Here is a 22673-nt window from a genome sequence, read left to right as displayed (position 1 = left end):
TTTTCCTGGAAATATTTGATTTTTATTGTGCTTTTTGTATCCTCTTATTTTCTTAGGTTATGGAACTGGTCTTAAGTAATTCTGTCTCCTGTGTTCATAAATGTCATGAATAATTTCTGTCAATTACAATGAAATAGAACCCAAGTGCTTCAACTATTACAACATTTTAATAAATTCTGGCCATTTTGATGGATGAGAACATTAAGACTTCTCTGTGCATGGTGTCTTGTCCCTCTACTGAGAGTTGTGACTATTCTCAGGTCCCGTTGATCATGCTGCCTGGTCCTGCCCCTTGTCACCGCCAGCCATCCTGCGTTTCCCCAGTGACATGGACCATATAGATGTTTCACAAAACCCACTCACAGAAGGAACAACGAGGTTCACTTGTTCCATGTTGTTTCTTATGTCAGAGAGAGAGAGAGTGTTAAGTTCACTGGACATCAGCATTGCCTTGGAAAGAAACTTTGACTTTTGTATTCATTATAAAAATCATATAAGTTTATTTACACATTCAAGCAGTTGGCTTTGACTTCAGTTGGTACAATGTTTTCTTCACAGTGAGAAGTTCTCTTAGGGATCCTGTGGGTGACATGATTCTTGGGGGAGGTGGACATGCTGCTGCTTGGCACTGTAGTCATGACTTTTACCCCCGTCATAAGCTGTTTTTGTGAGTGGTGTAGTGGCTCCAAGTATCATCTCTGGTGTGAGACTCACCTAGATTGAAATCCAGACTTAGCAACTGTGTGACCACAGACAAGTTACTTAACATCTCTTTGGCAATTTCCTTATTAGTAAATTCATATTAAACTGATCTGTATATCAGTTACCTCAATGGTGAATTAGAATAATGGTACATTATTTTACAGGTCGGTGGATGTTACCGTCTCTGTCAGCCCCCTGACGAGGTGATGCTTTATGTAATAAAATGCTCTTTTCTTCCCTTTTTTCCACTTAATTCTTCTCCTCTCCTCTCCTTTTTCTTCCTCTCCTCCATCCCACTTTTGAAAGGAAATCAGTTTCTTGGTGAAAACGCAGAGTGAGCGTCCTTGCTTTCACCATCCCAGAGCAGCCAGGGGAACGGGAGAAGGTGTGGGATGAGAGCTTTGAGAAGGAGCATTGACTGGCCAGGCTAATAACATTTTGTGGCCTGTGATATTGTGGCGCCTACTGTCACAGCTGCCCTAGTAGACCCGTCTGAACACGTTCGTTTCTAATGATCAGGATGTGTAAATTAGCCATGTGGGACCTATCGGTGGTTGCTTATAATGTCTCGCTTTGCACATGAGCAGGGGATTAAAGCTCTTCCCTGCCGCTGCTATTACTTCTAGCCCAGCTTAGGGCATCCTTAACTCTTGCATCTCAGAGGCAGGAGTGCCATACTCTCACAAGGCTGGACACTTGCTCTTGCCTCCAGCGACGGTCATGACTTGTCATTGTCTCCCTGCTGTAGAGATTCTCCAGGAAGCAGGAGACTCTGCCTTTTGTGGGTAATGTTTCTAGACTACTCAGTGACAGGCTGCAGTGGTGGTGGCCCACAACCATAGGGCATCTGAATTGATTCACAACTTGTTGCAGGGATGGCCCCAGGAGATAGGGGACATTCAGGAGGATGTCCTCTGTGTGAATGGGTGGAGGTTGGGGCTGGTGCTTCTTTTCAAGGGAAGCACGATAGGAAAGGGAAAGGACATCTCCTTTGATGTAGACAGACCTGGTTTTGAGTACTGGCTTTGCCATTTATTAGCCGTGTATTGTCAGAAAGTTACTTATCTTTTTCAAATCAGTTTTCTCATCTTCACCTTCCTTTTTCACTTAATGCACCATGAACATCTACCTATGTTAATACATATAAACCTACTTCTTCCTTTATAGTAGGTGGACAGTATCTCATAAATGGACGTCTTGTAGTTAAGGTAACCATTTCCCTGTAGACGGTGTGATGGAATGAATGCTTGTGTTGAAGCCATAATCCTCACTATGGCTGTTTCTGGAGATGGAGCCTTTAAGGAAGTAATTAAGGTTAAATGAGGTCTTCAGGGTGGGACCCTGATACAGTAGGATAGGTATCATTATAAGAAGAGGTGTCAGAGAGCTTAGTCACTCTGAGTATACCTAGAGAAACCCATGTGAAGACACAGAAGGTGGTCGTCTGCAAGCCAGGAAGAGAGCACTCACCAGAAACTGACCATATTGGCACCCTGATCTCAGCCTCCAGAACTGTGAGAAGATAGGTTTCTGTTATTCAGGCCACTCAATCTCTGGTATTTTGTGGCAGTCTGAGCAGATGGATATAGATGGACCCTCAAGTTGTTTATAATTTCCCCTTATTGTAGATCATTAAGATACATGTCTTTGCTTAACACATTCACCTGCTAGGTCATTGGATGTTTCTTTTTTCTGTTCTTTCCATTTATTATTAAAATTTTCATATATATAAAAAAGTTGAGGGAACGATGTAATAAATACCTATTTACCTATGTTTAATGGTTATTATCATTTAAGGACATGGTTGAAAAACTGCCCTCCAAAAGGGCTCTTCATAGTTTATACCACCCCTTGCAAACACACGCACACGCGCGCGCATACACACACACACACACACACACACACACACACAAATATAAGAGAGAGGATGCTTTTAGTTTTAACAGAAAGAAATGAGTCTTCAGACCCTTGGTTTGAAGGGGGAAGAAAAGGTCCCTTTCCAGGAGGGTATTTTTGGTCAGATGCATCGTTTTATCCCTTTGTCCTTATCTGTCCTATGTCCCCACCCACTCCCATCTCCCAGTCCTTGGACACACACATTCAGCCTTCTATATCACTCACCTATCTGTCCTATTTAGACGCATGGCCAATAGGCCCCTTTGTTTGGCCTCAGAGAACATGGCCAACCCCTTGATTTGAAAGCTGAGATCAGTGATGGAAGATTTCCAAGCTGCCATTCTTCTATGGTTCCAGCAAAATCCTTTGGGTGGAATCTTCTGGTTTGTGTTCTGTGAGGCTCTGTCATCAGCTAGTAAACAAGCCCCTCTGGAGGGGGTGGGGGGAAGCAAGATGCATGCACGGGTTACCATGGGGACAGACGAACCGTCATAAATGTTTGGGATCTTAGCTTGACAAGGTTTTAGCAGTTTGGAGTAATTTCTTTGTCAGTCTTCCATTAAGTCACTCCTAATGAATCACTGGGAGCGTTTTTGCTCTTCAGATGAACCTCACATGAGCACGATTCGGGCAGAGAGCAACGTTAAAAGGAAGAAGGAGACAACAAACAGTCATTAATTTGTCAACTCTTTGAAAATTGAGTGACCTTTTGTTGGAGGAAGTTTCCACAAGTCACAGGAGTGGACCACAAGTTCACATGGTGTTTTTGGATTAAATCTTTGCTTCTTGGTCTCACCAGGTAGCTTAATATCCCCAGGAAAAGGGGTCATGGAGGTTCCTCAAAGGAGGAAAGGGGGCACTAAGAGTTGACTGCTGGGCCCTCCACTCGACACCCCCTCTCATTTGGAGGGTGCGAGTGGTGTAGAGTTTGTCTGTTCTTATCAAAGGACCAGTTTCCATGTAAAATGTGTGTAAAGGGTTCTCTCTTCCTACCCCCTCTCCACCAACTTCAGCATGGGAGGGTGTGCCATATTTGACGTCACTGTGGAACTTGGTGGCCACGCCCCCCCCAGAGTCCTCATTGTGGTTTCAAGGCCCCCCATGATGATGCTGCCACTCTCTGTAGTCTCTCTCTGTAGTCGTGTCTCACACCACCCCTGCTGCAGCCTGCTGCCGGCCTGATGAAATGTTGCCATTCCCCAGACTTGCCACAATTTCTCTTACATCTAGAATGGGAGCTTCTTTTTACCCAGAATGTTCTTCCTCATCCTATTACCTGGGTTAAACCCACTTTTCCATAGATAGCAGTCTGTCCAGGAGGTCTCACCTAACCCACTGAAAGGCTGGATGAGGTACCTCCCCCATCTCCCATAACATACAGACCTTACCCTCATATTGCGTGTCTCCTCTGTTGAGCTGTGAGCTTCTGGAGGGCAGGAATGACATCTCGTTCACTCTAGAAGTCCCAGCCTCCAGCCTGAAAAAATGGGCCTGCACAGAACTGATGCTCTGCAAATATTGATGGAATAAACCCAGGCATATGCCACACCCCCAGGTGACTCTCAGGGACCACAAAATGGAACAGTCTCTCATCTTAGCATCTCTGAGGTGGTACCCTGCTCTGCTGTTCCAGGTATTATGACTGTTTGACAGTGAGCTTGTAGGATGTGCCCAAAGACAGCAAAAAGTCTTGATTCAGAATTTTCCAATCAACGTAGCTAATTAAAAATTAACTCATACTGAAAAACAAGTTCAGAAACAATTACGATAATTAAAATATCAGTACCTTAATTGAGACCAAGCAGTGAGCTTAAAAAATAAAATTACTTTCAAAAAAAGCTTACATGAAGCCTGTAATTAACTTGCTTTTGAATTTGATGTTTTTCAGCTTGACAAAGTTCTGTTTAAATTAATTCATTCTTGGTTTTTTTTTCCCTTTGAAAAAGCTTTTCGTAAAAATTATTGAAAAAATTAATTGGACATGTATCCTGTGCCAGTTGACACTTGATTGGTTTTTGTAGGTGGGCAGGAAAGATGAAATTAACCTCCTGTGGGTATCTGCTCTGTGTTAGGCATAGTCTCTTGGTTTTTTTTTGTTTTTATTTTGCGGTACGCGGGCCTCTCACTGTTGCGGTCTCTCCCGTTGCGGAGCACAGGCTCCGGACGCGCAGGCTCAGCGGCCATGGCTCACGGGCCCAGCCGCTCCACGGCATGTGGGATCTTCCCGGACCGGGGCACAAACCCGTGTCCCCTGCATCGGCAGGCGGACTCTCAACCACTGCGCCACCAGGGAAGCCCTAGTCTCTTGTCTGAGTCCACATGAGTCCTCAAGGTATTATGGTAGAAGAGGTAGAGGGGACGCAGGGCTTCGGCATCTTGTGGGGAGTGATGCGTCCTATCTTCAAGCATGCGCTGGGAAAGAGAGGAACTTGGAGCGCAGTTTCCAGAAATCATTAGCGCCTTGACAAGGAAGCTTCTACCCCTGGTAACGGTTATCATGAACTCTCAGCCCTCTCTCCCTACCTCCTCACCTGCACAATTTCCCTGCACCTTATTAAAGGGCCTCTCAAATGCCACTTATTTTTCTGATCTCCTATCATTTCCTCTAGAAAGTGGAGCCGCACAGCCCTGCCCAGTACAGGTGTGGGTGCCTTTCAGTCACCACGAGCCTCGGGGCTGCTGGGAGAAGCGTATTTGAGAGGCAGTATTTACATGGAGGTGGCACGCTCCTTTACCATCCTCATCCCCTTTCAATTCCAGTACTGCTGTTTTTCAAAAACAAGATGCGTCCTGGTGATTAAATAAACGATGACAGCTTGATTTGTTACTGTTTTGTTGTGCTGTGAAGTTCATTTACTCTAAATAATTCCCATGCATGTTTGAAGTATTCAGACCCTGGTAATTAATTTTTAGCAGACTTGATTTCTATATGCAAATCGTTAAATATGTGTATGAAGTTAAATAGCTGATGATTTTTATTTATTAGTATTTCTGGTTGGAGTTTTTTTTTGTTTTTTAAGAAACGTTAGCCTTAAGAATTGGAGGAGGGTGATCTATAGTATTAGCCTAATGGTAGGGTGACAGATGTAGCAAGCTTGCAGAAAAAAAATTGACAGCCACTGGTCAGGTGACTCCTTTGGGGGGTTGCTGCATTTTAGAGGGGGTGGGCAGAGGGCACAACTGCCCAGGGTTGGCATCCCCACCTTCCGGGGAGCACTGGGGCCGTGTATGGTGCATCGGGGCATCCTGTGTGGCCCAGACAGCCAGACCCCCTGGCTTCCCTTTACCTTTACTCCTTAAGTCTCAGCCTGCCCTGAAGGCCTCTCAGGAGCATGGCACATCTGGGCTCCATACTTGGTGTAAGGTGGGACCCCACATCCACCTTTTAAAGGAGACTCTAGGTGATTTTCATGCTGCTGGTGTATCGTGGTGGAGTTTGGGTTCTGGAGTCAACCGACCAGATGTCACATAGCGTCCGCCCCTCTCATCTTCTTTGTACAATGGGCACAGGAATGGCAGCCGCCGCCTTGGGTGTTTGCGAGAATTAAGTGCGGTAATCCAGTTAGAGGGCTTCGTTCACTGCCTGCATGTCAAAAGCACTGGACACGTGTGAGTTATTGTTCTGGTTATTTCGGAGGCTTACTGTTCACTCTGCGAACAAAAGCCAGGCACACAACAAATAACAAACACCTATGAGGTGCTTCACATGTTTCAGGTCTGTTCTCAGCACTTACAATGATGCATTCATTTCATCCTCTTGATAACCAAAAGTGATAGTAGGGACTGCTATTATCCCATTTCACAGAAGAGAAAATTGAGGTATAGAAGGTCAGGAAGCAGTGAAGGCAGAATTCACCTTGATCACTGGGCTCCTCCTTGCTGTGCTCACTGACTTACTCTCCTTGAGATTGCACTGCCCCTTGAGGCCATCTGGATCCCAGTGTGGACATTGCATGTCTGTAAAGTTGGCTGCAAAAGCAAGAAGAAGCTCAAATTTGGCAATAAATCTTGTCATTTGGTCCTGCAGATTTTGAGACCCTAGGCCAGCCTGGTGTTTGCCATCTCTGAGATCTACTCAGTGAAAATCCCAAGCGTTCTACAGCGCTTGACACCTGTCAGGAAATGCCTCACTTGGTACCTGTGGCCCAGGCTGCCGGGGATGTCTTCATCCTGTGGTGGCCAGAAGTGTGAGAAGGGGCAGTGAAGGGCCAGCATGGTCATCCTCAGCAGCCATCTGATCGTCATTCATTGTTAGCTCGGTGCTGCTTGAGTCCTGGAAAGCAAGTCACAGCTGGCTGGACTGCTGCCCTGGGGTGAAGGTGGAGGGCAAAGCACAAGGAGAAGGCCACTGGCCTGAGACGCACCAGCCTCCTGGCTTCTCGTGAGGACGTCTCAGGAGGAAAGAGAGCTCCACCTGGGACCAGGAAGTTCCCGCTGCAAGCTTCTGAAAGGCCCAGCCTCGGAGGGCTCTGAGGGCAGACACAGGCCCCCAGCCACTCACTTCCCAGAGGCGAAGCCCTTAGCTTAGGAGCTCGGAGTGAGCACCCTGTCCCTGGGGCTTTAGCCTCTCTCTCTTGCAGCCCATCTCCTGCTGCTAAGCCCCAGGCAGCCGGGCACATCCGCTGGGGAGTAGGCTCTGCCAGGTGACTCCCCTGGGACCATGGCCTGGGTCTCGTTGCTCACCTGACCGGCCTGAGAATACACCCTGGTTTCTGTTTGCGGAGGCTGAAGCTGCCTCAGTGGAGGGAGCCGCCCTGAGCGGTTCAAGCCCCAGAAAGAAATACCTTCGGGTGTAGTGTGTTCAGGTCCCTTGAGGAATTCCCAGCAGCCGTGGGAAGAAAATGGCATTGCGATTCTGGGCCTGGGTGGTTTGACGGGAATCCTGACTTCCTCTAAGTGCGGGGGGATCATGATTGCTGGGGGGCCCAGGGTCTGATGGGAGTCCTCCCATTTCTTGTAGCAGTTGTCCCTGCTTGGGACGCCGATTTGTTTAACTGACGTTTGCGTGGGGAGCGTGACCTCGCCTGGCTGTGGAGAGCAGTTACGACAGGCTGGCCACCTGATCGGCTTTAGGACGCAGAGCTGGGAGATGGCACCGTTGTTTTTGTTTTGCAGAGGATTTCCTGTGGCCTCTTGTCTGCCCTGATGAGCGTGTACACCTCAGCCTGTGGAGTGTTGCTTAGCCAGGGGCCCGCTGCCCTGCCTGTTCTAGGAAATGCTGCAGGGTATGATCTGCTGGCTTTGGAGACCCTTCTCCAGTGACTTGGTCGAATCAACCCCCGGCCTCATTATTTCCACCCACAAAGCCCACTTTCTAGTCAGACTAAATATCTTAGGATTGCCCAGCCACGCCTGTCTACCTTGGAGTGTGCTGGCCGCCCTGCCTAGATTGCCTGTTCTAGCTTTGCTTTCTAAAATCCTGCCCATCCCTTAAGATCCAATTCACATATTAATGCCTCATTAATCCTTGTCCCAGAAATTGATCTCTCTTTTTCTCTCAACCTCTGTTATCATGTTATATGCCTGTCATGGCCCTTATCGGATTCTCCCTTGCACAATAAATATTTCTGTGTCAGCCTTTCCCCCCACCCGTTTATGTCATAAGTTTGTCTTGTTCATCCTGAAGTTCTTCACAAAACTTAAAATGGCTTCTTTGTGCTCACAGTCTGTGTTGATGGAACTGAAGCCAAAAAACTCCGTCCTCTGGGACTTTCTATTGTAGGAAGTAAGTAAAATTGGGCACAAAGTCATAAAAAGCAATAGCAGACAAATAAGCGAAGAGGGAAATGTGGCTTTTGGTCCGCTGAGCACACAAGATTCTAAAGGAGTTTTAAAAGTAGTTCCTGGCCAAGATGAAGACACTGAAACTCCCCAAAGCACAAAAGAATCACTCTCCTGATGTTGAAGAAAACCACGTGGAATAGACACAGAATTCTACCCCCCCCCCCCACCATGTGGGTTTTCATTCCCATCCCCTCCAGCCTAAGTAAACAGTGCAGGGTGCAAACACATGGTCTGTTTATTTCCCTCTTGTTTATTTGAGTAGAAATAGAAATTAGATTTCCCTGGAGGTCCTAACTCCTCTTTTCATGTTCTTTTTGCCTCAGCTCTGGACCCATCCAAAGACCCCTGCCTAAAGGTGAAATGCAGCCCGCACAAGGTGTGTGTGACCCAGGACTACCAGACTGCCCTGTGTGTCAGCCGTAAGCACCTGCTCCCCAGGTAAGCCGCAGGCTGTGAGGTCCTCTCCAGCCAGCAGATCTGGGGTACCTGATCTCTGGGGGACAAGGGAGAGAGGGGGAGCAGGTGTTTGTATCTGTGTCTTATATGGTACGTGGTGTAAGAACTCTTGCTGTGTGGTATGAATCTCAGTTCTCAAACACATATTTGCAAAGAGAGTTAATATCTTAGTTTCCTTTGAATCAACTTTATTTGACTCTGAGTCCTCATCTGAGCAGATGAACAGAAAATCCCTTCCTGGTGATTATGGTGGCCCTTCCTCCTCCTGGGGTGACCTCAGGATCCAGGAAGCTTCTAGCTAAGAAAACAGGGGCTGTACCTTTAGTCTTCTGGTTGCCACTGACATCCTCCCTACGATAATCCTTGGAGGTTCCTTGAGGTTGGCGGGGCTGGGGGTTGTCTGCTTCCATGTTCCATGGGGCGTGGGTGTCTTTGTCAGGCCGAGAGTACTGGTGTGGGGTTCTGCTGCCTCAAGACCACTAGGCCACCATTCCTTCTGAGAGTGTGTCTTTCTATTTCTCCAGCCCAGGGGAAGTCTCTCCCCTCCTCTTCAGGGTTGTTAAAGCCTTTGTCCCTTACTCCCCACCCATTCCCAGCATTCAGTGGGCTTAGGCTTTTACAGATGACAGAAGGAGCCTTTGAATTCAGGCTACATCTGCCTTCAGTCCTGCAGAAATACGTAAAGCAAGAACACACACACACACACGCACACACACACAGCCCCCCAATAGGCTTGCTTTTTTCTTTTTTTTTTTTAACATCTTTATTGGAGTATAATTGCTTTACAATGGTGTGTTGGTTTCTGCATTATAACAAAGTGAATCAGTTATACATATACATATATCCTCATATCTCTTCCCTCTTTCGTCTCCCTCCCACCCTCCCTATCCCACCCCTCTAGGTGGTCACAAAGCCCCGAGCTGATCTCCCTGTGCTATGCGGCTGCCTCCCACTAGCTATCTATTTTACATTTGGTAGTGTATATATGTCCATGCCACTGTCTCACTTCATCCCAGCTTACCCTTCCCACTCCCCGTGTCCTCAAGTCTATTCTCTACGTCTGTGTCTTTATTCCTGTCCTGCCCCTAGGTTCTTCAGAACCATTTTTTTTTTATTCCATATATATGTGTTAGCATATGGTATTTGTTTTTCTCTTTCTGACGTACTTCACTCTGTATGACAGACTCTAGGTCCATCCACCTCACTACAAATAACTCAATTTCATTTCTTCTTATGGCTGAGTAATATTCCATTGTATATATGTGCCACATCTTCTTTATGCAGTCATTAGTCGATGGACATTTAGGTTGCTTCCATGTCCTAGCTATTGTAAATAATGCTGCAATGAACATTGTGGTACATGACTCTTTTTGAATTATGGTTTTCTAAGGGTATATACCCAGTAGTGGGATTGCTGGGTCATATGGTAGTTCTACTTTTAGTTTTTTAAGGAACCTCGATATTGTTCTCCATAGTGGCGGTATCAATTTACATTCCCACCAACAGTGCAAGAGGGTTCCCTTTTCTTCACACCCTCTCCAGCATTTATAGTTTGTAGTTTTTTTTTTTTTTTTTTTGGTACACGGGCCTCTCACTGTTATGGCCTCTCCCATTGCGGAGTTTAGGCTCTGGACGCGCGGGCTCAGCAACCATGGCTCACGGGCCCAGCCTCTCCGCGGCATGTGGGATCTTCCCGGACTGGGGCACGAACCCGTGTCTCCTGCATCGGCAGGTGGACTCTCAACCACTGCGCCACCAGGGAAGCCCTGTTTTTAGATTTTTTGATGATGGCCATTCTGACTGGTGTGAGGTGATACCTCATTGTAGTTTTGATTTGCATTTCTTTAATGATTAGTCATGTTGAGCATCCTTTCATGTGTTTTCAGGCAATCTGTATATGTTCTTTGGAAAAATGTCTATTTAGGTCTTCTGCCCATTTTTGGATTGGGCTGTTTGTTTTTTTGATATTGAGCTGCATGAGCTGCTTGTAAATTTTGGTGATTAATACTCTGTCTGTTGCTTCATTTGCAAATATTTTCTCCCATTCTGAGGGTTGTCTTTTCCTCTTGTTTATAGTTTCCTTTGCTGTGTGAAAGCTTTTACATTTCATTAGGTCCCATTTGTTTATTTTTATTTCCATTACTCTGAAGAGGTGGGTCAAAAAGGATCTTGCTGTGATTTATGTCATAGAATGTCTGCCTAAGTTTTCCTCTAAGAGTTCTATAGTGTCTGGCCTTATATTTAGGTCATTAATCCATTTTGAGTTTATTTTCGTGTATGGTGTTAGGGAGTGTTCTAATTTCATTCTTTTAAATGCAGCTGTCCAGTTCCGCCAGCACCACTTATTGAAGAGGCTGTCTTTTCTCCATTGTATATTCTTGCCTCCTTTATCAAAAATAAGGTGACCATACACGCATGGGTTTATCTCTGGGCTTTCTATCCTGTCCCACTGATCCATATTTCTGTTTTCATGCCAGTACCATACTGTCTTGATTACTGTAGCTTTGTAGTATAGTCTGAAGTCAGGAAGCCTGATTCCTCCAGCTCTGTTTTTCGTTCTCAAGATTGCTTTGGCTATTCAAGGTCTTTTGTGTTCTCATACAAATTGTGCAATTTTTTGTTCTAGTTCTGTGAAAAATGCCATTGGTAGTTTGATAGGGATTGCATTGCATCTGTAGATTGCTTTGGGTAGTATAGTCATTTTCACAATGTTGATTCTTCCAATCCAAGAACATGGTATATCTCTCCATCTATTTGTATCATATTTAATTACTTTCATCAGTGTCATAGTTTTCTGCATACAGGTCTTTTGTCTCCTTAGGTAGGTTTATTCCTAGGTATTTTATTCATTTTGTTGCAGTGGTAAATGGGAGTGTTTCCTTAATTTCTCTTTCAGATTTTTCATCTTTAGTGTATAGGAATGCAAGATATTTCTGTGCATTAATTTTGTATCCTGCTGCTTTACCAAATTCATTGATTAGCTCTAGTAGTTTTCTGGTAGCATATTTAGGATTCCCTAAGTATAGTATCATGTCATCTGCAAACAGTGACAGCTTTACTTCTTCTTTTCCAATTTGGATTCCTTTTATTCCCTTTTCTTCTCTGATTGCTATGGCTAAAACTTCCAAAACTATGTTGAATAATAGTGGTGAGAGTGGGCAACCTTGTCTTGTTCCTGATCTTAGTGCAAATGGTTTCAGTTTTTCATCATTGAGAATGATGTTGGCTGTGGGTTTGTCATATATGGCCTTTATTATGTTGAAGTTAAGCTCCCTCTCTGCCTACTTTCTGGAGGGTTTTTATCATAAATGGGTGTTGAATTTTGTTGAAAGCTTTTTCTCCATCTGTTGAGATGATCATGTGGTTTTCATCCTTCAATTTGTTAATATGGTGTATCACATTGATTGATTTGCATATATTGAAGAATCCTTGAAATCCTCGGATAAACCCCACTCGAGCATGGTGTATGATCCGTTTAATGTGCTGTTGGATTCTGTTTGCTAGTGTTTTGTTGAGGTTTTTTGCATCTATGTTCATCAGTGATATTTACCTGTAGTTTTCTTTCTTTGTGACATCTTTGTCTGGTTTTGGTATCAGGGTGATCGTGGCCTCATAGAATGAGTTTGGGAGTGTTCCTCCCTCTGGTATATTTTGGAAGAATTTGAGAAGGGTAGATGTTAGCTCTTCTCTAAATGTTTGATAGAATTCTCCTGTGAAGCCATCTGGTCCTGGGCTTTTGTGTGTTGGAAGATTTTTAATTACAGTCTCAATTTCAGTGCTTGAGATTGGTCTGTATATATTTTCTATTTCTTCCTGGTGCAGTCTCAGAAGGTTGTGCTTTCCTAAGAATGTGTCCATTTCTTCCAGGTTGTCCATTTTATGGCATATAGTTGCTTGTAGGAATCTCTCATGATCCTTTGTATTTCTGCAGTGTCAGTTGTTAATTCTTTTTCATTTCTAATTCTGTTGATTTGAGTCTTCTCCCTTTTTTTCTTGGAGAGTCTGGCTAATGGTTTATCAATTTTGTTTATCTTCTCAAAGAACCAGCTTTTAGTTTTATTGATCTTTGCTGTTGTTTCATTCATTTCTTTTTCATTTATTTCTGATCTGATATTTATGATTTCTTTCCTTCTGCTAACTTTGTGGGGGTTTTTTGTTCCTCTTTCTCTAATTGCTTTAGGTGTAAGTTTAGGTTGTTTATTTGAGATGTTTCTTGTTTTTTGTGGTAGGATTGTACTGGTATAAACTCCCCTCTTAGAACTGCTTTTGCTGCATCCCATAGGTTTTGGGTTGTCGTGTTTTCATTGTCATTTGTTTCTAGTTATTTTTTGATTTCCTCTTTGATTTCTTCAGTGCTCTCCTGGTTATTTAGTAGTGTATTGTTTAGCCTCCATGTGTTTGTATTTTCCACAGACTTTTTCCTGTAATTGATATCCAGTCTCATAGCATTGTGGTCAGAAAAGATACTTGATACGTTTTCAATTTTCTTAAATTTGCCAAGGCTTGATTTGTGACCCAAGATATGATCTATCCTGGAGAATGTCCCATGAGCACTTGAGAAGAAAGTGTATTCTGTTGTTTGGGTATGGAATGTCCTATAAATATCAATTAAGTCCATCTTGTTTAATGTATCATTTAAAGCTTGTGTTTCATTATATTTTCATTTTGGATAATCTGTCCATTGGTGGAAGTGGGGTGTTAAAGTCTCCTACTATGATTGTGTTACTGTCGATTTCCCCCTTTATGGCTGCTAGTATTTGCCTTATGTATTGAGATGCTCCTATGTTGGGTGCATAAAGATTTACAATTGTTGTATCTTCTTCATGGATTGAACCCTTGATCATTATGTAGTGTCCTTCTTTGTCTCTTGTAATAGCCTTTATTTTAAAGTCAATTTTGTCTGATATGAGAATTGCTACTCCAGCTTTCTTTTGATGTCCATTTGCATGGGATATCTTTTTCCCTCCCCTCACTTTTAGTCTGTATGTGTCCCTAGGTCTGAAGTGGGTCTCTTGTACACAGCATAAATATGGGTCTTGTTTCTGTGTCCATTCAGCCAGTCTGTGTCTTTTGGTTGCAGAATTTAATCCAGTTATATTGAAGGTAATTATCGATATGTATGTTCCTATTACCATTTTCTTAATTGTTTTGGGTTTGTTATTCTAGGTCTTTTTCTTCTGTTGTGTTTCCTGCCTAGAGAAGTTCCTTTAGCATTTGTTGTAAAGCTTGTTTGGTGGTGCTGAATTCTCTTAGCTTTTGCTTGTCCATAAAGGTTTTCATTTCTCCATCGAAATTGAATGAGATGCTTGCTGGGTAGAGTAATGTTGGTTGTAGGTTTTTCCCTTTCATCACTTTAAATATGTTCTACCACTCCCTTCTGGCTCGCAGAGTTTCTGCTGAAAGATCAGCTGTTAAGCTTATGTGGATTTGCTTGTATATTATTTGTTGCTTTTCCCTTGCTGCTTTTAATATTTTTTCTTTGTATTTAATTTTTGATAGTTTGATTAATATGTGTCTTGGCGTGTTTCTCCTTGGATTTATCCTCTACAGGACTCTCTGTGCTTCCTGGACTTGATTATTTCCTTTCCCATATTAGAGAAGTTTTCAACTATAATCTCTTCAAATATTTTCTTAGTCCCTTTCTTTTTCTCTTGTTCTTTTGGGACCCTTATCAATTGGAATGTTGGTGCATTTAATGTTGTCCCAGAGGTCTCTAAGACTGTCCTCAATTCTTTTCATTCTTTTTTCTTTATTCTGCTCTGCAGTAGTTATTTCCACTATTTTGTCTTCCAGGTCAGTTATCCGTTCTTCTGCCTCAGTTATTCTGCTATTGATTCCTTTTAGAGAATATTTAATGTAATTTATTGTGTTGTTCATCATTGTTTGTTTGCTCTTTAGTTCTTTGAGGTCCTTGTTTAACGTTTCTTGTATTTTCTCCATTCTATTTCCAAGATTTTGGATCATCTTTACTATCATTTTTCTGAATTCTTTTTCAGGTAGACTGCCTGTTTCCTCTTCAGTTGTTTGTTCTGGTGGGTTTTTGCCTTGCTCCTTCATCTGCTGTGTGTTCCTCTGTCTTCTCATTTTGCTTAACTTACTGTGTTTGGGGTCTCCTTTTCACAGGCTGCAGGTTCGTAGTTCCCATTTTTTTTGTTGTCTGCCCCCAGTTGCTAAGTTTGTTTCAATGGGTTGTGTAGGCTTCCTGGTGGAGGGGACTTGTGCCTCTGTTCTGGTGGATTAGGCTGGATCTTGTGTTTCTGGTGGGCACTACCACATACGGTGGTGTGTTTTGGGGTGTGTGTGACCTTGTTATGATTTTAGGCAGCCTCTCTGCTAATGCATGGGGTTGTGTTCCTGTCTTGCTAGTTGTTTGGCATAGGGTGTCCAGTACTGTAGCTTGCTGGTTGTTGAGTGGAGCTGGGTCTTAGCATTGAGATGGAGATCTCTGGGAGAGCTTTTACCTTTTGATATTATGCTGAGCTGGGAGGTTTCTGGTGGACCAGTGTCCTGAACTCAGCTCTCCCACCTTAAAGGCACAGGCCTGACACCCGGCCGGAGCACCAAGACCCTGTTAGCTGTGTGGTTCCCCACCCCTCCTCGAAGCTCCTTTTGAATTTGCTCACGCTTCTTTTTTGGAGAGTCCTGGACTCTAGGCTTGCTTTAAGAATGGAGTTAGGTGGGGTGGGGGTGGGAGAAAGGTGATTTTAGTGTCATTTTCGCCCTTCTCCCTTTACTACCTGTACGATGGAGAGGTGTTGCGATGGGCATTAGAGTTACACACACTTAGATCTGGCGACTTTCTCTGCTATTCACCTGCACTGCACCATAACCTTAGGCAAAGAAAGCAGCCTTTCTGGAAGTCAATTCCCACTGAAATCTGCCTCCCTATAACTTGTTCTTTGGTTCCAGTTTGATCCTGGGACCATGCAGAATGGGTGCTGTCCCACCTCTTAGTTCTTTATTTTATTTTATTTTATTTTAAATAAATTTATTTATTTATTTATTTTTGGCTCTGTTGGGTCTTTGTTGCTGCATGCGGGCTTTTCTCTAGTTGCATCAGGTGGGAGTTACTCTTCATTGTGGTGTGCGGGCTTCTCATTGTGGCGGCTTCTCTTGTTGTGGAGCACAGGCTCTAAGCGTGTGGGCTTCAGCAGTTGTGGCACGTGGGCTCGGTAGTTGTGGCTCGCAGGTTCTAGCGTGCGGTGCAGTAGTTGTGGTGCACAGGCTTAGCTGCTCCACAGCATGTGGGATCTTCCCGGACCAGGGCTTGAACCCGCATCCCCTGCATTGGCAGGCAGATTCTTAACCACTGCGCCACCAGGGAAGTCCCAACCACCTCTTAGTTCTTTGACTGCACCACCAGGAAAGTCCCAACCACCTCTTAGTTCTTTGACATCTGAGCAGTTCTTGCCCGTTTGGCTGCCCCTCTTGGGACACACTTTAATATACCTCAGTCCTGTCTATGGTTTCCACAGAACGTGTGTGGGGAGCTCCCATCCTTGACATTGTGGTCCAGCAGAGAATCAGCACCCAGGGAGTAGCCTGACAGCATGGAGCAGAGCCCCTGCCCACTCTGCCCCTGCAAACCTGGCACTGCAGCAACAGACCTAGTCTCTGTGGTCACCTAAACATAGTCAAGCTTTGTCTCCATAAAAATGAGATTCGAGGTATTGTAATGTGCTTTGCTCTTCCCCCAGGCTGGAGTGTTCTCCCTGGAAGCTAAGATAGATCTCGCCTCTGAAACCTAGCATATGCCAGGCATTGTGCTCAGAACCTGCATCCTTGAATTCCTTCATCCATTTTGCCAAGTTGGTACTTATTTTTGTCTTCATTCTAAAAGTGAGAGAACTGAGGCAGAGAGAGGAGTCAGTCATTTGCTTGTATATCTAGTAAGTGGCAGCCATGATTCAAACCCAGGACCGTCGAGCTCCAAAGCTTATGTTTTTTGTCAGTACCATGTTTTGGCCTCGTCGTTCTATCCATTCATTCCTTGTCATTTAACAAAAAGGTACTGAGTACCTACTATGTGCCAGGCCTGTGTTAGGCCCTGAGGCTACAGAGGTAAACAAGAGACCCTATTCCTACCCTCAAGAAAAATCAAGTTCACTGCAGAGTGGGATGTGAAAAACATTTTTTGTTGTTGTCGTTATTCAAAAATACTTTTAAGGCATGCGTACTCTGAAAAAACTCTCCTAGATTCTCTTGCCACACATGACTTCTTCCTTCTCTGAAGGAGGGAAGATGTGGCCTCTTTTGCAGCAAATACCACATACTCTTTGGAAAAGTGCTGTATTGTTCAGCCATGTGGTTGTGTGTGTGTGTGTGTGTGTGTGTGTGTGTGTGTGTGTGTGTGTGTATAACACGGATAGTCCATTGCCTGTTTCCTCCTAGAATAAAGTCCCAGACAAGAGATTTTTATTTATAAGCTCAAATCTGCTTGAGACAGAGGCAGCAACCTCACTGGTATTTGGGCATATCCAGGTGTCAGTGGTGTTTCTCTGGGCATGCCTTGTTTCTGTGTTGGAAGCACCACCACTTTTTTGCTTGTGTTGGAAGCGTAATTCTCATCTCCTGCATCTCCTGGTGGCCACAGAGTTACAGTGGTTAAGAGCATAGATTTGGGAATGACAGCATTCTAAGCTCATTTCCGGGCTGGCTACTTTCTAGCTATGTGACCTTGGCAAGTTACTTGACCTTTCTGAATCTGGGCTTCCTTAGCTGTAAAATGGATTTAATGAAAGCACTTACCCCTTTCCTCTTTACCATTTGCTGGGATACATCCATTAGTAATTCTTGCAGAGAGGGTTTACCAGTGGTCAAGCTTTGCTAATCCTTTGCTTAGGACGTTTGGTGTGTATTTCATTTTGTGAGAGGTCAGTAAGATGGAGGGGTGTAAGGTACGTAGTCCAATGTCACATAATGACAACCAGCCTTACAATTACTAAAACAATTATGGTAAGAGGTATATTATTGTCTGATTCATTCTGGAAGGTCAGCCAGAAAACCCTCAATTTGCATGCTCCTGAGAAAAAGTAGCTCACTCCAGGGGCCCTGCCCACTTTCTTGTTCTGCCCTTTGGAGTTTCTTCCCGAGGAAGCCTGCTGCCCGCTTTGTGATTCACAGCACGTGAGGACTTGGAAGAAGATGACATTCCTGATGATAGGCGCCCTTCATTCACTGGAAAAACAGCTCCAAGAGGAGGCTTTGACTGAGGGGCGTGCCCACTCTGTCATCAGGATTTGGGCGGTGGCCTGCACCGGCGAGAGGCTCTACAATGGTGGTGGCTGTAGTTGTGGGTCTAGCCTTCCCCCTCCCTCCGTCTGGGAGGCCGAATTACTCAGCCCGTACCAGCCCAGTGCACACCTCTTCTTAGAGTCCTGGACCCCTTCCCAGATGAAACATCTGTCCTTCCTCATTATACTTTAGGGGTCGCCTGTGACCAGGGAGGCCATGTTGACGATTCTATTTATTCATCCATCAGGGAAGTAATGTTTCTCTCTGTGAAACATCTGCAAGCAATCCCATCAGCCAGTCTGGCCTCTGCAGCAGCTCGAGAGGTAAATCCCGCCCGCCGGACAGTCAGGAGCGCACACACGTGGAGAGGCAGCGGGGTCGGCCTGGGGCTGCTCGTGCGGCTACAGATTTGGGCTGTCTTTGCAAGCGGACTGAGACAGGAGGACAGTAAGCGCATCCGTGGGAGAATTTCATTAGCTTTCTTCGCCCTCGGAGGTGGAGTGAGTGGAGAAGCGGTTTGACACGTGGGTCTGTGGCTACACAGTGTCAGGGCGGCTGGACAAGCAACTTCATTGGGGGACCACGTGGGGCACCTCCCCCCAAGCCCTGCTGGAACGCTTCCCCTTTATTAGAATGGCATTTGGGTTTGTAGCTGGTTTCACTGAGAGGCTTCAGCTGAACTCACATTCCCTTTGGAGGATTCTCTTTGGACGTTCTCTGTTTCATCTTTTCCTGCTGTTGAGCAGTATTGAGCAGGGTTGGGAGAGGGTAAATTCTTGGAAGCTTGTTCGTCTTTTAGGTGCTCCAAGGGGGCCATTTATACACTTAAGAGCAGTGTGAAGGCAGCCTGGAGTCACGAAGCCTTCTCTCAAATGACTTTTTCTTAATATTCTAATTTATTGTTGATATCAGAGTAGTTGATGCTCGTTACAGAAAACACTGAGAGTGTAGACAAGCAAAAAGAAACAGGAAATAGGCGATGGTCGCGTAATCTAAAAGCAGGAATTAAAATATTCCAGCACAGGCTTCCCTGGTGGTGCCGTGGTTGAGAGTCCGCCTGCCGATGCAGGGGACACGGGTTCGTGCCCCGGTCTGGGAAGATCCCACATGCAGCAGAGCGGCTAGGCCCGTGAGCCATGGCCGCTGAGCCTGCTCATCCGGAGCCTGTGCTCCGCAACAGGAAAGGCCACAACAGTGAGAGGCCCGAGTACCAAAAAAAAAAAAAAAACCAAAAGTAAAAACTTTGATCTTCAAAAGACACTGTTAGACTAATAAAAGGACAGGCCACACTGGGAGAAAATATTTGCAAAACATATGCCCAACAAAAGGTTTGTTTCTAGAATATGTAATGAAAGCATATGTCTATATAAAGACTCACTCACAAATGTTCATAACAGCTTTACTTGTAATAACTGGAGGCTGGAAACAACCCAAATGTCCATCAACAGGTGAAAAGATAGCAAGTTGTGGTATATTCATTGCAATGAATTAATACTCAACAGTTAAAAAAGAATAAGCTATTGATACATGCTGTAACATGGACGAATCTTATAATAATTATGCTGAGTGAAAGAAGACAAAAATGTACATTGTATGAGTTTCATTTACATGAAATTTTAGTGGGTATAAGCTAACCTATGGTGACAGAAAACAGATCTTTGTCTCGGGGAGCAGGTCATTGGGGTGCCTGAGCATTCTTTAATGCTTGATATTACAAAATGGACCTTGGGGTAACAGTTAAGTCAGACTCTGCTCTTAGATGCCAAAGGTCCTATTGGCAAATGGCTTTGTTTGGGGAAGAAGAGTTTTTAATGCAGCAATGTGTTACTCTTTCTGACTTAAGTTTTAAAAATATTCTCTTAGCTCTTCTTAAAGAAAATACCCTCTTAGGGGGTGATTTATGGAAAAAATGGACAGAAGCTCACACTACCTGCAGAGGGATCTGCTCTTAGGAATTCGCTGCCGGTGGGATGGCTCGTTCTGATTTATTGTTCTGGGTGGGCGAGAGATGGGGAGGGCTTCTCCCTACAGAGCGCTGAACATCGATTTTACCTCTCTGTTGCCATTGATTTTCATTTGGAGAATGGAAAATTGAAGCATTTGTTTTAAGCCTTCCAGATAAGCTACATTCTCAAATTCTGCATGTGCATTGTGACTGGGAGGAAAGGATGTCAGGATGGGACTTTCGGTGTCTGAGTGTGCCCTTGGAAGCCTTCTGGGAGCAGTGGGAACTAATCTGTTTTTAAATAAGGAGCCAACAGCTGGTCTTCCCAATGGGCCAGGCCTTCTAACGTAATGGCCCTTTATCTCTACTTCCTAATTATCTGGAATAACAACGAATTCTCTGCACCAGTGAAGAATTCAGATCCAGTCGAGGCTGGCAGTGCAGTAGACCAGTCGGAGAGCTCTCAGTCTTTTATGTGAACGTGAAAAAAGGAATCAAAGTGTCTGAGGTCAGAGAGAATTACATCACAGAATGTGCCTCAAATACGAAACTCTCAGAGGATATTTGAAAGGATGACGGTATTTCATCTCAGTTTTGTTTTACAACAAAGCACTGCCTCCTGGTACAGAGGCTTTGAACAGGTCGATTATACACATACGCCTGTCTCAGTTTGGGAGACACACGGCCACGTGGAAGGTGGGTGAGTCCTAGGCTTTCTGGTGCTTCGCAATTCAAGGCGTTGTTTCCAATTATTGTGATAATGCGCACATCCCTTGCTACGATTTTATATGTGTATAGCTCATCCCCTTTCTCCGAGGGGCCTTTGAATTGCCTTGCGTTCTGTGCTAACCTCGAGGGATCTTCGTCTGCCATCTTCTCTGGATAACGTGCTAATGAGGGCTTGGTGCTATTTCTAGGCTATTTGTGGAATTAGTGCAGCTGAGTTTTCAGTTTGGGCCAACTTCTGAGTCAGTCACCTTTCTAAACAGAGAAACCACCACTGTGGTCTGTTGTATTGCAAATACCTACCACTGGGCACTGAGGGAAACATAGGGAGGGTGGTTGGTTCCAGAGCTGCCACTCACTGACCACCTACCATGTTAGGCTCACTTAGCAGAAGCATCCTTGCTGATTTCCCACAGCAGTCTGTAGGTCTGTATTATGATCCCCATTTTACAGATGGGACTACTGAGGTTCCATAAGGAATTCCCTTGGTTGCACAGGGCCGTAAGGGGTAGGTTTGGAACCAGGATGGAGGGATGCCATACAGCCTCCTCTGCTGCAGAGCTATGGGTATGAGCTCTCCCTGGCTGCTTTTGCCTGCAGTGCTGCACCAGCCCACCAGCCAATCTGTTCCTGATCCTAGATGCCCGTGACACATAGGCCTGGGACCGTCTCTCCTAACTCTTGCCCCTCACAGAGCGATTGGTGAGGGCCCGGGTATTAACCCCATTTCTTCCTTTCTGTGCCAAAAGCAATAATTCCGGATGCACTATTTCCCTTTGTGGTTTTTCCAAAAGCAGTCATTCAAACCACATGTCACTTAAACATAGAGATGTTTAATTACTTTAAACCGCAGCCATTTTTTTTTTTTTTTTTAAAGAACAGAAGGACTCTATGCCTCTGCCCGTGAGGACCCAGCTGCTTCTGAGGCCTTCACTGAGCAAGGTTTCACAGCTCAAGCAAGCCAGTTACCTACTCTCTGCCTTTATTTTCCTCTCTGAAGCTGAGGGTGTTGATTAGACGAGTTGAGGACCAAAGCAGCAGAGAGTAGAAAACAATTCATAATGGAGGTGTGAATAACTGTGTGGAATTTGTAGTCCCCTGGAGCAGGGGAGAGGAGTGAGAGGCAGATCTTGCATTGGAAGGCAAATTCACTAGGCAAGTTTTATAAATGCATTTAAAATATATTAAAATCACGACTGCCAGTGAAATGTCCCAGACTCATATCTTGCCCTGCCTTGGTTTCCTTTCATTTTTTTTTTTTTAATACCACACTTCCGGTGCCAAAGCAGTGTTACGTCTGAAGACGAGAGTGGATGAGGGCAGGGTTACCTGGCGAGGCCTCCTGGTCTGTCTCGTGGCCTTCTGCCTGGCTGGACAGTTTCTGGGTGAGTCTCTCTAGGATCAGAGCCTCTGCCCTGCTAGCATCCTCTCCAGCATCCTCCGCCAGTCTGCCATCTCTGCCTCCTGGGCTGTGCTGCTGGAGCGGGGCCTCCTTCCAGAGGGGGCAGTTCCGTTTCTAATGGACCCCAAAGCACTGGGTCCTTGTCTTTTTTTTTTTTTTTTTTTGGACCAGGTACTATCTGGAGGAGATGGAGAATGTTTTGTCGTGGAATTCTCAGAAGGTGCCTGTGCCCAGATGCAAAGCTGCTGGAGGGCTAGTGAGCCAAGCATCTGTGGAGATGGGAGTGGCTGTGACAGGGACTGATCAAACGCCGCTCCCATTTCCTCCCCGTCTCTGTTAGAAAGCATTGAGTGTACCACCCTGCTCTGTGGTTCTGCCCCAGATCACTGGGCTGCAGTTGCTGTGCTTCCTGGTGCCCCTGCATGTTAAGGAATGCACGGAGTGGCATGTTTTATGCATCAAATTGAAATGGATTAGAAAGAGGAGGTTAAGGGGGGTGTGCAGGTTTTGGAGAGGTCATTGTGAGGC

The 22673-nt window shown here is 44.9% G+C and overlaps 1 protein-coding gene across 5 annotated transcripts in view; it reads left to right on the top strand.

The window, feature by feature from the left end:
- The window catches only part of SPOCK1 (SPARC (osteonectin), cwcv and kazal like domains proteoglycan 1), a 552024-nt gene that overhangs the window by 370755 nt on the left and 158596 nt on the right, over positions 1-22673 (top strand). For 4 of the 5 annotated variants that reach the window (XM_079916655.1, XM_079916653.1, XM_079916654.1 and 1 more), the window contains one exon: positions 8706-8820. In XM_079916655.1, coding sequence (XP_079772781.1) covers positions 8706-8820 — 115 coding nt within the window. Of the gene's footprint in view, positions 1-7536; positions 7824-8705; positions 8821-22673 lie in introns of those variants that run through there. The other variant, XM_079916657.1, reaches the window with a different exon arrangement.

Source organism: Stenella coeruleoalba (assembly GCF_951394435.1).
Source record: "Stenella coeruleoalba genome assembly, chromosome: 3".
NCBI lineage: Eukaryota > Metazoa > Chordata > Mammalia > Artiodactyla > Delphinidae > Stenella > Stenella coeruleoalba.
Note: the sequence above shows the minus strand (reverse complement) of the source record. Positions and strands in the feature narration are given on the sequence as shown.